Here is a 16,035-nt window from a genome sequence, read left to right as displayed (position 1 = left end):
TGCTGTCTTCTGGTCACAAATTCTTCGAAACATTCTACAACTGTCAATACTCTCCTTGGATCTGCAAAATGTTAATGGCCAAGAAGTCATCCAATCTGACATTGGGTAATAAAGTTGTCTATCCCTATAGCCAGAGACATACTGAGAACCGCCACAATTTTGAGGGAAAGGTTGCAAACCTTCCAAATTTGTTGCTGAAGAGCACGATGCCTTGAAACAGACTGCAAAAAGTAAAGATTTTAATGGAAGTAATCAGGAAAAAAACAGATTTCTAGAAAAATTTCCAAATCAGGAGAGGCTTGTCTTAGGCATATGTCTCACAGAATTCATAGAACTTACTTTGATAAGATTTTTCAAACTTAACAATGTCCTAATCATTTGTGGTAAAGCCAACTCTCATCAACTTGCCCAAAAGAACCGATTTTTTCATTTTATTTCTTTGAGATCGTAACATTACTTTTAGCCCTCCTTCCTTCAGCAATTAACATTCTTGATTTTAAATTTTCTGCTCTCACACCTTTGAGCATTAAAAATCATATTGTTGCAATTGTTTCACACTGGCTACCACCAAGTAAATTATGTTTTAATCCTTCTAAATACCAAACGTAATGCTTTTCTGATGTCTTATTTTTGCTCAAATTTTCTTTACCAGGAATCTTGACCGAAGAATTATCTCCAAATTTCACCGAAATACCATTCCATTTGTTAAATTTGATTAACTTACTCTTATCACTAGTCATGTGATTAGATCAAACACTATCAACCATCCATAGATTTTGCCTTTTAGCATGAAATGCAACCTGCACAATCATACCTTTTTCAAATTTTCTGATTTCCTTTTTTCTTCTTCTTCATTGTCTTTGTTTCTTTCTTATACTTTATAGAAACTTTGAAGTCAAGACTCCTTGTTATGACTTGTTCACATTTCTTCCCGTTTTACATATCTTACTTTACATTGCCTTGCAATGTGAACAATATAATTAGAATTGTAACCTAAGTTGCCAGTTTGGATTCAGGTATGGATGCGGGTTCCAAATTCGCTCAATTTTTTTGTTGGGTTGGGTTTAGGTACATTTTGGGTTCTTTCGTAGAAGATTTTTTTTCTTAAATTTATTTATCTATTTATATATGTAAAAATTATGCTGTAGCAAATAAGTTCATACACCACTATGCTAATATCAAAACAACTTCGCAAAATACACCACCACATATATTAACAATTTAGTTTGAATGACATTACAGTGTCAAAATACGCCACCATTTCAATGTTTCAGTTCAAAGACAATAACGCCAACATTTATAATTAGTTATCCGTGATCAAATATCATAAAAAATAATCATCATTATGCTGTTGCAGATTAATAGAACAAATAGTGCCACTAGCATCAGTACTAGCAGCCTCAAACCCAATCTTAGGATCAACTTAAACTTCACTAAGTATCTCGTGATCACCATCATCAATTGCAAGTGCATCAAAGTGGGCTTCCAACTTTGCAGACTTTGGTTCAACATCCCAATGCTCTGCTTCCCACTTTTTTGTAAGTTTTTTCTTTGTATTGTGAGCCGCATGTTTGAATGCACAAAGTCTAAGTTATCTTCCTTCATGGAGTTTAGTCGGTTGGGTTTTATTGAGTGGATGGAGTATGTGCTACAACTCTTGTTAGATGATTGCTCCAACTCCTCTTAGATGATAATGAACTAGCAACTTATCAAGATTTACAATTTTGAATTAATTTTTAAACAATATAAATTCAATATTCATCAACAAGAATTTAGAAATTAGAACCTTAAGATTAAAGAACTTGTGATAAAATTTTGATGGCAATGGTTGTAGGTGCTGGTACATTTGCCCATGGAAGGACCACCATTTATGAGCATCAACATTTTTTTTGTCTTCAAGAGCTTCAAGACCACAATCATCAGTGCTTACAAAACTCATAAATTTAAACCTCATTACAGGTTGTAGGTGCTCTGGAAAGAGTCTTGGAAGGGCTACCTTGTACCCTTGAGCACTTACAGGATCTTTGTATGGGGCAACTCTAGTGGTACTCCTTCTAAAGATTGATTGGCTATAGAATCTGAGTCTTAATGCAAAGACAAGTAGATGCAAAGGGGTAGTCATTTTGTTCCATCTCTTTACTATTATTACCTATCGCTCCTTGAAGAACTTTTCAGCAGGATCTCTCTCTCTCTCTCTCTCTCTCTTTTATGATATTTCTAGTATCCTCTATCATGGAGTCGATGCTATCATATACCTCACCCCAAGCAAGGCATATCCATGTCAGTGTAACGGATCATGCTCAATATAGGCTCAATGAACTTCAAAAGGTACTCAACAAGATCCCACCAAGAGTCATTTCGTATCAATGATTTAATGGAAGCTACCTTGGACCTATTCCTCTTTATGCTCTAGTTACCAATGATTACCATTCTAGACAAAGCCTCTTTAACCTTGACAAGGCATTTCAAAACAATAGTGTTGGAGACAAAGTGGGTTTCGACAACCTATTTTACGATTAGAACAATAATAAATTAAAATTAAATTATAAAAAATAGAAATTTTACTAAACTAGCATGACTTCATTTCTGAAACATTTATAAATTTTAAACAATTGTACTTCTCTTCAAAACCTTCAATTTTGAGAATTGTCTAAATATGACTTGTGTCATATGGTGGTTCGTGACAAACATATGGATCTCTTGCACCTCTTTATACATTTTTAAAATTTCATTCAATCTTTGTGCCAATTTTTTGGAGCACTAGATTGAGTGAATGCACAACACAAGGTGTCCAAAAAATGTGTTAAAAGTGCTCCTCAACCAATAAGCTGACAGCCCCACAATTCTTGGCATTGTCAGTTGCTACCTGAACAACATTTTGAGGGCCAACTTGCTTGATGGCTTGGATGAGAATGTTTAAAATGAAAGGACTGTCCTTCACCTCTCCTTCACAATTGACAACTTTCAGATTATTGCACTTTTTGTGGACATTGCAATAACATTCACCAAGGGATGATTTCTCTCATCTTTTCTTCCATTAAATACTATTGTCACATCCGTTTCGATCCACGAATCCTTGATGGGCTTTAGTGAAGCCTATACATTGGCCATCTCTCTATTCAACAAAGTGGTGCGTACCTTCTCATAACTAGGGCTATTGAACCATTTGGAACCTCATTAATTGCTCTCACCATTTTTTGCCAAAACGTTGAGCGAACAACATTAAATGATAATCCATTTACATAAATGCATCTCGTCGAGGCTTGCTCAATGACTTCTCTAGCTTCATTTTGAAATGATGTTTCCAAGGGCCAAGGGCCTCACTGCTCTCTTACTTGAAACCGGTTCTTGAGGAGAACGCAAGAATGGATGGCCCTTTGTGAGTGGTTTATTGGGATTACTAGCTGAAGCCATAAATATGTTTTTGCTTTTTTCCTAGCATTTTGCAACGGATGAGAATTTTCTTTCCCGACGGCTTTATCTTTTCTTTTTTGTTCTTGAATATATTTGTTCACAAAATGGTTTGGAAGGAAGGTTTTAGGTAGCACTCCATCAACTCTTGGCTCCACTATATAGAATTTAATGCCTTTTTGAGGAATAAAACACAAATGTGTTTACACTGTACTATAAAAGCTACTAAATTCCTCTTTGTTATGGCTGCAAATCCACACACAACCTCCAAGAGCATTGGTCAAATTATTTCCACATATTTTCGTAGTAGGGAGCATCTATCTATTTTGAAGCGGGGGTTTCTGGTGCTAGAAGCACTTGCAACCATTCTTTGAATCTACAAACAACAAACAAATCTAAAGGACAAAAAAAAATTGTGAACTCAAAAAAAAAAAAAAAAAAAACTTAGGAAATCATTTCTGGGAATTAAGAATTTAGATGTGTCAGAATACTTGCCCTATGAATAAATGGTTTGATATCGATTGCAAAGCTTTCCATCGCTCTATTTGTGTTGCCTTTGAGACTCAGTCTCCTGCCTTCACCCATTTGCGCCTCGCGTACCTCCGTTTTCTTCGCCACAAGAAGCATTTGTTTACCTCTTTTCAGTGTAGAACCCTTTGCTCCACGTTTATTCAGAATCCCCAGATCTTTTGGCGTACCCTTTTCCCTCGTTGCTCCCCCCCATCCTCCACTCTCGACTACCACTCTTTGACCTCCCATATCATTACGCTGTATGACATTCTTGGGCAGCCGCTTCTTCACTCTACTCCACTTCCCACTGCCATTTATTCTCCTACTCCAGTGTTATGGAGGCCATCAGATCTTTGAGATGCAGCAGAGCAACTGATGAAGAAGGCTTTTAGGCAAAACTTTTCAAACTTGGTGCTTCGGTTCTTGGATCTTACCTTCCTACACTCTTTAATAGAGTTATTTGCATTGGGTTTCCTGAGTCCTGGTCTAGGCATGTGGCTTACCGTATTCACAACTCTGGGCCTGCTTTTGATCTGGGTAACTATAGAACTATTATGATCGGACATACTTTTGCCAAACTTTATGCTACTACTCTGAACACCATGTTATCTAGTGAGTTGGATAGAAGAGGCTGTAGAGCTAAAGGGCAGGTTGGTTTTCAGGCAAATTATCAGACTATGGATCATGTCTTCATGCTGCGGGCTATCATTAAGGAGGCTAGGCACCGCTCTCAGAAGGTCTATTGTTGTTTTGTGGACTTCTGTAAGGCTTTTGATTCTTTTCCTAGGTTGGCCTTATTTCAGAGACTTTAGGAGATTGGGATCTCAGATATATTGCAGACTGCTATTATGAGGCTTTACGAGAGGGTAACCGGTAGGCTCATGACTCCGGAGGGCTTTTCTGTTCCGATTCAGAGCACCATTGGGGTTAAGCAAGGTTGTCCTCTTTCTCCTACTTTGTTTGGTTTGTATATTGATGAGTTGGAGGATTTACTTGTGAACTCCTCTCAACTGGGGGATGGATGCTATTTACATCAGGTTTTGATCTCTATTATCTTTTTTGTTGACAATGTGGTTCTCTTAGCCTCTTCTCTCGACAGCTTACAAAGACTTCTGGATGGTTTGGCTTCTTTTTGTGATCAACAATAGCTTGTGGTCAATTTATCTAAGACTCGAGTTATGGTCTTTAACTGTTTAAAGACCTCTCATCTTCATTTCTTCTTTCAGGGTCATGAGGTTGAGATGACTTTCTCTTATATGTATCTTGGTGTGAAGTTTTCAGGGCCGCGCTTTAGCTTGAGGCCAACTATTTAGTCCAAAGTTAATAAGGGCATCAGTTCTTTGGCTCTGCTGGAAAGATAGTGCTCGAGGCATCATTTCCAGGATATTTCGTCCAAGTTGTCCTTTTTGATTCCTTGGTTCGTCCGATTGTATTCTATGGCTCGGTGGCCTTCTCTTATTGCTTCAAATTGGGCTTTTATAGAGAGGGTTCAGACGTTGATGCTATGGCGTATCATAAGATGTCATAGACTCACTCCTCACAACATTGTTTTAGCTGAGTTTGGAGCTCATCCTCTCAAACTTGTTGCCATTTTTGAATTGATTTGGTTCCTTCATTGACTTTGTGGTTTTATGGAGTCGGGTGTTGACCGACATAGATACTCTCATCTAGCATATTGTTCTTCTGTTGAGATTTTGAGATCTGACACCTCTACTAGGCCTCGTTGTTGGTACGCCTAGGCTAGCTTTTTGTTGAGTTCGATTGGTATTGATATTGATCGTCTTCCTTCATACCAGTTTTCACTTGATGCTCCTACTCATCTTCTCCCCTCATGTGAGGAATTGAACAAGCATGTCGGACAGAATATTTACATACAATACATTACCACTACTTGGAGTAATCCCCCAGGAGGTTTGCGACCTAGGATGGCCTTTAATGCTGAGTATTTTCTTGTGATTTAGGATGGTATTACTGTTTGCCCCGCTTATCTCAATCGGCTCTGGAACCATGCTTTGCAGTTTTCTTTAGGCTCATTTAGAGTGGGTTCTCATTGCCTCAGGGCTTAGATTGATCACCCTATGGATCGAGCTGATAGGGTTTGTCAGTTATGTACTTTGGCAGAGGTTGAGACTGAGATCCACTTCATATTTCGATGTCCTCTTTACTATGAGATCATAGGGAGATTCTATTGCCTTTTCAGAGAGTGTTCTCTTTCAATGTTCTTCAGTTATATTGACTATCGGTGTCTTGCACTTTATCTTCAGGAGGCCACCTATCTTCGGGAGACTACCTTGCAGTCTTTTATACCTCAGGGGCATACTTCAGACCAGCTCATTACTTTTTTTGTCTCTCCCTTGTCTCCCTCACGGGGTTTGAAAAGGTTTTCCAGTACTTCTCATTCCAGATCGGTTAGACATTGTACTAGTCTCTTCAGGCATTGTCAATCATACAACGGCTCCACATGACATTCTAAAACTATAGAGAGCTCACAAGTTTACCCCTCTATTACTGATTTATTTGTGATAAGGAAGGACCATTAGTCCCTTACCTTGTTTTCTTTCTTATTTTGTGTAGTGCTTTTGTTTCTGTTTTGCCACCGTTTGGTGCTTCTACTTTGATTGACTCTTCTGTTTGTATGCTCAGTCCCATAAACCTTGTTGGTTTTCCATGGACATTAATATTATCTTATCTTTTCTAGATAATTTCTAACATATCCCAGTGGCTATTACTACCAATACATGATATTTGATTTATTATATATTTACATAAATTCAATTGAAATGATATGTTAATCACAATCGATACTAATATAAAAAAGTTACCTCAACTTGTAGCAGCGTAGCTAATCATATCAATGGTCTTTTGCTACTAGGACCTCAACTTGCATTGCCAAATTTTTAATAGACGTCCATGGTATTCAAATCAACATATACACGCTACTGCTAGTTGAGGAAAGACTAACAGGGTTTGGAGAGGAGGAATACATGTCCACGGTATTTGTTAAAGCATGTAGCTTCGGTCTGACAATGACTGTGATCAAAGATCTATATACGTACATATATACTTATACTGTTATGATTTACATACTGATATATCAGTATATGTAATTCTGCATACAATTGAACCGACGGACATATATATATATTATCTGAGATCATATCTCAACCACGATTGAAACGTATTCTGATTCCTTTGATAAAGATCATTATCGATCTATATAAATGTCGGGCTTCATATGAATCGAGTTCATTATGATCTATTATATATGTTTAGACTTGTGTTAAGTTTAACTAATATCGGGTATGATAAACAAATGCTGAACAGGTATGACAGTGAATGGTTATGTCTCTACCTGTTCAGCATTTGTTTATCATACCATATCAGGCTGCATAGAAATCAAGCTCATTATGATCTGCTATATATGCTTACACTTGTGTTAAGTCTAACTAATATTGGGTATGATAAACAAATACTAAATAGGTATGGCAATGAATGGTCATGTCTCCATTGGAGACATGCTCATTCACTCTTATACCCCTCCATGTAACATATATACTCGATCTGCCCGACGTAACAAGGCATCAAGATCAATTAATGCAAGCATATCAAAGGATCCGTAGCATCTCAAGTTCAAGAACATCTTTGTTATCTCTATTATTTCTGTACTAACATATACAGATTTTGGAGCAAATCAAATTCATTGACATTAGTGTTCAAACCTGCAATCAAAGTTGTGCATCAGTTAGCCTCATATTGAAATCTGGTAAGGAACTTTGCATGGTATCAGAGCCTTGTTAAGGAGAGATCTCATTAAGTTTAAGAGATTGATTTCACATTAAGTTGTAGTCACTCATTATTCTTCAAGATGACAAACATGTTAAGATTCAAACACCACCTTGCAAGTGCTGACAATTTCAAATTCTGGAAATTTCTTATAATGATGCTATTAAAAGAGAACAAATTAGATTCTTTTGTAAAAGAAGAAAGGGAAGATGATCCAGAGAAAACTCTATGTATCGTGAATAATGAGAAGGCCATGAAAATAATCATGGATGCTGTTCGAGATCACACAGTGCCTATTGTGGCAAAACATGCAACAACATATCCCATGTTTAAAGCAGTGTAACGAGACTCGGACTCGGCAAGGGTAACTTGACTCATGACCCGGCTTTGACTTGTGACCCGGCTCGGCGTTGACTCGGCAAAGTGAAAAAACATTAAAAATTTGGGATTTTTTAGGATTTAAAGAACATTCCATGCACCCATTATTGAATAAAGCGTAAAGACACAATAACATCATTAAATAGAAGATAATTTGATCATAATGCACATGCCACATACGTAAAGTTAAAAACTTAAAACTTAAAAGTCAAACATCGATTACATTAGTACAATACTACAAAGTTACAAACTTACAAAGGTAAATTGCTAAAAGTAAATACTATATTACTAGTAATAAAGTCAAACTAAGATAAATCCATGCAAACCATCAAAATGTATATGTATTATCATTTATGCATTATGAAATCCAACACATCAAGATTCAATAGTCATCATCAAATTCAAATGTTCCAAATACTGATCATATATTAAGTTAAACTGTTAAACAAAATGTTAAAACAAGACTATAAGTCTACAGCTATGGCTCCTAGTTGGAGTCCTCATCATGATCCTCATCCTCAGGCTCATCCTCATTGTCATCCTCATCATCATCCTCATCCCCAACCTCAGCCTCAACCTCAAGCTCAGGCTCAGTATGATCTATAAAATGCCTCTTAGTAAGGCGTCTAAGGTAGGTCCTGGATATCTCAGTAGCCATAGCATCAGCTCATGAGGTGCCTCTAGGATCAACTGTACTCTCTGCCTCTGGCTCTGCGAATGTCTGTGAAGTGCCACTAGGAACAACTGGAGCTCTCTGGTCCTCTGCTGCCATAGCCACAGCCTCAGCCTGGCCCTCTCTATTTGCCTGGTCAAGCCACTGTAGGTCCTCATCATCAAAGACAGGATCAGTAGCCTTAGTGATCCAATCAGACTCTGGATCAACCTCCTCTAGAGTAATCGGAGAGGTGTCACTATCCAAAATCTCCCTGATCCTAATGCGCAGGTTGTAGTGCACAAAGACTAGACTATTCATTTTCTGCACAGACAACCTGTTATGCCTCTTCGAGTGGATGTGCTCGAACATGCTCCAGTTGCGATCACATCCAGAAGCGCTACTTGGCTGGCTCAAAATGCGGATGGCGATTTGTTGAAGGTTTTTGGTTGAAGGCCCAAACATTTGCCACCATCAATCTGAATTTTGAAAAAAGGAAAACAAAAAAATATTAGTCTCATTTCAAAATTTGAACTTTAAGTTTAAAGCTAGAAATTTAGAAACTAGATTGTATAAGGCTTAAGCTGCAATCTTTACCTGGCTGCAATTTTGTACGACCTTCTTTGCAAATTTGACTTGAAAAAATGGGCCCTGATGCATTATTATAGGCATCCATCTCAAGCAATATATCTATGGGATTAGGGGACATCTTCGATATCACTATGTATAGGCCACTAAGAACCTCCTCATCTGCCTTGAAATCATCACAGAAATGGTATGCCGGATTGAGGTAATAGGTTGCTGCGTGGATGGGCTTATGAAGCTGATTTTGCCATCTCCTATCAATTATGTCCCAAATAGGGCCATAGTTTTCCTCAACTCCTACATATTTGGCCTTAATAGTCTCCTTGACCCTATCCATGCCTTCATAAATGTAGCCCATAGAGGGCTTCTCGCCATCGACAACTCGTAGGAGGGCTACAAGGGGCTCGGTGATCTACAAAACAATTAAACAAAAAACCAATTTAGTGAATGATAAAACTTTGCAAAGTTGCACAATGAAAATAAAACAAAAATATGTATGAGACAAATTAATTTATAAAATTTTAAGACTTAAGCTTTTAAAATTTAAAATTTAAATTTAAAATTACCTCCACAATCTTTGAACATGGCTCCCAAAAATCATCATCATCATAAATGCATTTTGTTGCATCTATCCTTGCAGGGCTGCTCGCAAAGGAGGAGGAACTCCATTCTGGACCAACAAACATACACCTCAACTCTAACCTTGAACTCAGCAAGGATTTTAGTGTGATAAAGTTAGAGGCAAATCCTGTGATACCAAGACGAGCCAACTCCTTTCCCTTCGTGTATTTCCTCATAGTGCTGAGGACCAAGACATGATTATAGATGAACTTACAAAGATTTTTGGCCTTGGTAACACATGATTTCATCCATACAAGCTTGCCAATATCCTCTAACATGAGGTCGATGCAATGGGCCGCACATGGAGTCCAAAAGATTTTTGGGTGTCTCTCCATCAATAGTTTTCTTGCAGCAATTTTAAAGTAGTTAGTAAACAATGAAAATTTTTGATGTATTAAAAAACTTTTAATTTTCAAAATCTAATAAAAAACTAAAACAAATTTTTTAGAAGTAGATCTTAGAAAGTTAGAAGTTAAAATTTTACCTGCAGCAACATAATTAGCTGCATTATCTGTCACCACTTGGACAACATTGTCTTCCCCCACCTCCTTTATGACCTCCTCAATAGTCTCACATAAGAATTTTGCATTTTCACACATGAGGAAGCATCTATGGACCTCAAAAACATGGTGGATCTTGAAAGTGAAAATTAAACAAAATAATTATCATTAAAGAATCAATACTCAATAAAACAAAATTTTTGTTATTCAATAATAGTATACATTGAATTTTAGACTTCAAGAAGTAGAGCATGATGAATTACCTTCGCTAGAAACAAGAAAATTTAGGAGGGTTCTGGACCTCCTATCTGTCCATCCATCTGTCATGATGGTACACCCCTTTTGGCTCCAAATCTTTTTGTGGTCCCCCAACTCAAGTTTCATCTCCTCAACCATATTTAGCAAGAGGGGGCCACTCAACTCATCTTCAGTGGGGGCTTTGAACCCGCACCACAGATGGAAACTGCATCAATCATCCCCTGCCAATAAGGAGTCTTATTACATTTATAAAAACATTTTAATTAGCATATTTCAAATTTTCAACATCAAGTTAAAAATATAAAATTGAATATAAATTTTAAAACTTAAAATGTAAAACAATCAAATATAAATGAAGTTGAAAACTTGAAGTACCTAGCTGTTATAAATGGAATGTCGCAGAAAAACCAAAACTTGCAAATTGCTCTTACTCCAGCTTCATATATCTCCCTATTCCAGCCCATGCTCTCAAGTGAGGGTTGTGCACCAAGAGTAGTACGCGGTACAAAAAAGTTGTCCAACTTACTAGATTTTCTTACTCTAGGACGAAGAATAGCAGCACTACTAGAAGGGGCAGCAGCAGTAGCATCACTAGAAGTGCAAAGAATAGATGTAGAAGAAGCACGAGCAACAGAAGCACTAGGACGATAGGGGGGACGGGAAGAACCTTCTCCAACACAGCCTACTGACTTAGAAGCATTTGCAGATAAGCGTGGAAGGGAACTACAACCAATCTGAGCTAACTCTTCTAATTGTTTTTTTTTTAATTCTTTTTCTTGTTCATATTTTTCCAAGGCTATATAACAAAAACGTTGAGCCTCAACAGTTGCAGCTCCACAAGGCTCAATATCATGACCACGTAAGCCAGCAATATGGTATTTTAATCTATTTATCCCCCCACTATTAATTGTTTTGCAAAATAGGCATTTTGTTTGAGTTCTCTTTCTACCTGGAAATTCTATGGTGAACTTCCAACACTCATCTTTTTTGTTGCCTTTAGAGAGCTTGGGTTATTTACCTCCAGAAGCTATTATGACTTAATTAAGGAAAAATGTAAAAGTTGCTGCAATAAGACATTTTAGACCAAATATTACCATTTCAGCATTGCATTTTATGAAGATCTAAAGTTATAAAAAAACTCATAAACAAACAAAAAAAATTCATGCAAAAAACCCATAAGCATAGACAAAAAAATCATCAAAATCTAAACAATCAAGTCTTACCTCTTTCAAATGCTTTGAGAAGTGTTGAGAAGAGCTCCTATAAACTCCTTGATGATCTAAATGCAAGCTCCAATGTCACAAATGCAAGCTTTTCTCCTTCTCCGTTCAGCTGGTTGCAAAATAAGAAAACTCTATTTCTCTTCTACCTCTCTCTTTCTTTCTTCTTTTCACTATAGACTGTTATGGGAGCCCTTTTAGGGTTATATGAGTGAGAAATGTAAAAAAAAACATTAAAAAAAGTTGCAAAAAAATTATATTTTAATAGTCGAATTTTTGCCTGCCGCGGCTGGGTTAGGCGAGCCACTTTGTGACTCTCGAGTCACTCCTCGTGACTCGCCGCTCACGGGTCACGAGTCATTATGACTCGACGAGGTCAGTGTGGCTCGCTGGCTCGCGTGACTCGCCGCGAGTCACGTTACCCTGGTTTAAAGCTCTTGAAAATGCATTCATAGTAAATAACACTGGTAGAAAACTTGCTCTTAAAAGGCAAATGAATAACATTAGCATGAATAAAGGAGAAACAGTAAATGCCTTATGAGAATCACAGAATTGAGAGATCAATTATCTTCTGTCAGTTATGAGATTGACAACCAAGAGTTATCCCTAATAGCATTAGGAGGACTACCAAATTCTTGAGAGTCAATTGTACAAGGTATAAGTGCAAGATCTAAAATTTCAAAACTAGATCGATTAAGATCTGATTGTCATCAAGAAGAGTCGAGATTAATGACTAAAGGAAAACATAAAACCTTAGATGAAAACATTGATGTTCTTAACACCAACTCTCATAAGAAGGGTAAGGAGAAGAACACAAAGAGGAAAAGAAACTTTCATGGAAAGTGACAATCAAAATAGAAGAAAGATTTGTCTAAAATTCAATGTTTCAGATGTGATCAATATGGACATTATGCACTAAATTGCCTTGATCGATCAAAACTTCAAGCATCATTGCCAAAACTGATAAATCAAATAAAGGTCAAGATTTTGAGAAATATTCCTTCTATTTAGCCTTGTCTAGTCAAATATCAACCAAGTCCAACACTTGGATAATTGATAGTGGATCTTCAAGACACATCACTGGATATCAAGATAACCTAGAAAGCATGCAAATAGAAAGAAATGAAGAAGTTACAATTGGGGATGATTCTGCACATTCCAGAAAAGAATTGGGACCTGCACCATCAAATTAAAAGACGAAAAATCTATTCAGCTTTTTGGAGTTCTATATGTACCAGGTATTAAAAGGAAATTAATTTCTATATCAGCACTTGAAGATGATGGTTATAGAATTACTTTCACAGAAGACAAAGTGCTAGCATGGGCAAAGAATTCAACTATAAAGAAGGCTCAAATAGTAGGAGTGCAACAAGGACTATTATATGTGCTTTGCACTAAGACAAATCTTGTACTTGTTCATGAGACTTCAGATTCAAATGAAATCTGGCATAGAAGATTAGGTCATATCAACTTTCGTGCCCTAACATATATGGAGAAGTTGGTAACTAGATTGCCCAAATTAAGTCAAATTCACAATGAATCCTACAAAGGTCGTGCCTTGGGGAAAAACACTAAAAAGTTATTTCCCCATAGTTTGAGCAAAACTAAAAAATGTGTTAGAACTAGTGCACTTGGACCTATGTGGACTCATGTATACACCATCCATAGGAGGCTTCTTGTACTATGTGATATTTGTTGATGATTTTTCAAGGAAGACATGGATATAATTTTTTAAGTGTAAAGAATTTGAAGAAATTCTTTTTAAATTTAAAGAATTCAAAACTATCATTGAAAAATCCTCAGAAAATAAAATTAAAATTCTAAGAACAGATAGTGGGAAAGAATACACTTATGAAATATTTAAAGAATTCTGCAAACTTGCTGAGATTAAGAGGGAGTTTATAGTTTCTTACAACCCTCAACATAATGGAGTTGCTGAAAGGAAAAATAGAACCATTTTAGAAGCTTCTAGGGCGATGATATTTGATCAAAACTTGAGCATGTCATTTTGGGTTGAAGCATCTAATACAACAGTCTACATTCAAAATAGATGTCTTCACTCATATCTAGACATCAAAACTCCTAAAGAAGCATTTTCAGGTATGAAACCTGACATTAGCCGTTGAAGGATATTTGGATGTCTTGTGTATGTTAATGTACCTAAGGAGAAAAGGACTAATTTAGATTCTATTGGAAGGAAAGGAATTCTAATTTGTTTTAGTAAAACAGTAAAGGGTTACAAAATCTACATACTTGGACAAAAACAAATAGTACTTAGCAGAGATGTCATCTTTGAAGAAGACATTGCTTTCAAAAGAGCTAAAATTTTAGATGAACTAGATATCGATAACATTTCCTGTTCCCTATAAGAGGCTCCTGCTCTTGAGATTTAGAGGGAGTACCTTGAAGAAACTTCAAATGAAAATGAGATACTTCCTGAGACTCAAGAAGAGAGTCTTGACAATAATTCTAAAATGCCACTATGGGTAAGAAAAATTAGAGAGGAAGGAGATGAATTTGCAACACTCTTAGGGACATTCAAAGAAAGCTAAAGACCTCGAAAATTAACATACAATGCATTCATGTGCGAGATTCCAAACCCTGAGCTTTCTAATGCTTCTGAAGTTCTTAAACATCAAGTTTGGAAAGATGCAATGGTGGAAGAGTAACAGTGTATACTAAAAAATGATGTTTGGGATATGGTTTGTAGACCTAAAGGAAAATTTGTTGTTTCATCCAAATGGCTCTTCAAAGTTAAGTATGCTGTAGATGGTAGCATTGAAAAACATAAAGCTCATTTGTGGCTAGAGGATTCTCTCAAAAGGAAGCAATCAACTTTGAAAAACTTTTGCATCATTTGGCAGGTATACCTTAGTTAGAACTGTAATAGCCATTGCAGTAGCTAAAGATTCGAAAATTCATCAAATGGATGTAAAAACTGCTTTTCTATATGGAACAATTGAGGAAGAAGTATACTTGGAACAACCAGAAGGATTTGTGACTCATGATGCTGCCTTCTATGTATGTAAACTGAAAAGGGCTCTATATGGACTCGAACAAGCTCCCCGAGCCTGGTAAGAAAGGATTGATAAAATATTCTAAGTCTTAGATTCATCAAGAATGATGCTGATCCAAATATTTACTTTAAAGTAACTAAAGGTGATATGTTGATTCTAATTCTTTATGTTGATGACCTTTGATTACAGAAGAAGACCATCTCATTAATTAGTGTAAGAAAGAATTGACTTCTAAATTTGACATGGAGGACTTATGGTTTCTTCATTACTTCCTTGGATTGGAAGTTCGTCAGAAGTTTGGGAATATCTTCCTACATCAAAAGACATATACTGTTGATGTTTTGAAAAGATTTGGAATGTGGAACTGTTGACCTATGTCAACACCTATGGAAACCAACTTGCTCAAGCTAAAGGAAGCAAGTACTGAATCTAGACTAATTGATCCCACTTTATACTGACAAATAATTGGGTCTCTAATGTATCTTGTGAATACTCAACCTAATATCTGCTATGCTTTGGATGCATTAAGTTAGTTCATGTATGAACCTCTATGAAATACATCTTGTTGCTTTGTAGCATATATTAAGGTACCTTCAAGGCACTAGTGGGTATGAACTTAAATATGAGAATACGAGCTTGGAGTTACATGGATATACTAATTCTGATTGGGTCGGAACTATAAAAGACCGGAAGAGCACATTAGGATGTTGTTTCAGTGTAGGATCAGCTATTATCTCACGAATATACAAGAAACAAGCTTCAGTTGCTCAAAGTTCTATTGAGGCAGAGTATATTGTAGCAACAATGGGAGCAAGATAAGCAATGTGGCTTCGAAAATTGCTTTCTAGTTTACTCTGTGAACCTCTGAAACCTATCACTATATTAATACAGCTGATCAAACAGCTGACATTCTCACCAAGCCTCTTCCTAAAGTGAAGGTTGATCATTTTAGAAAGAAGCTTGGTATGGTTGAAATATAAGTTTATGAGATTGAGTCCTAACTTTGTAAATTTGTATTATTTTAATAAAGATGTTTAAAGTATAAACTCTTTTGTCATATGTGTGACTCTATGACTTATGGACCTACCCATGTATATTAT

At 36.6% G+C, this 16,035-nt stretch overlaps 2 protein-coding genes across 4 annotated transcripts in view; one reads left to right on the top strand and one right to left on the bottom strand.

The window, feature by feature from the left end:
• LOC149557818 (uncharacterized) overlaps window positions 1-16,035 on the top strand; it is a 106,514-nt gene that overhangs the window by 43,280 nt on the left and 47,199 nt on the right. The gene's annotated exons all lie outside the window — the stretch shown is intronic.
• On the bottom strand, window positions 9,241-10,254 carry LOC149557819 (uncharacterized). The gene is made up of 2 exons (XM_089786066.1): window positions 9,886-10,254; window positions 9,241-9,731 (listed from the first exon to the last, which is right to left on the bottom strand). Exons 1-2 carry the CDS (start codon window positions 10,216-10,218, stop codon window positions 9,291-9,293), a joined length of 774 nt encoding a protein of 257 aa, XP_089642192.1. The 5' UTR covers window positions 10,219-10,254; the 3' UTR covers window positions 9,241-9,290.

This window comes from Cupressus sempervirens, chromosome 5 (genome assembly GCF_028749045.1).
Source record: "Cupressus sempervirens isolate cs-2001-9-10 chromosome 5, ASM2874904v1, whole genome shotgun sequence".
NCBI classification, from domain to species: domain Eukaryota; kingdom Viridiplantae; phylum Streptophyta; class Pinopsida; order Cupressales; family Cupressaceae; genus Cupressus; species Cupressus sempervirens.
The sequence above is the reverse complement of the archived record's forward strand: the minus strand, read 5'-3'. Positions and strand labels throughout refer to the sequence as shown.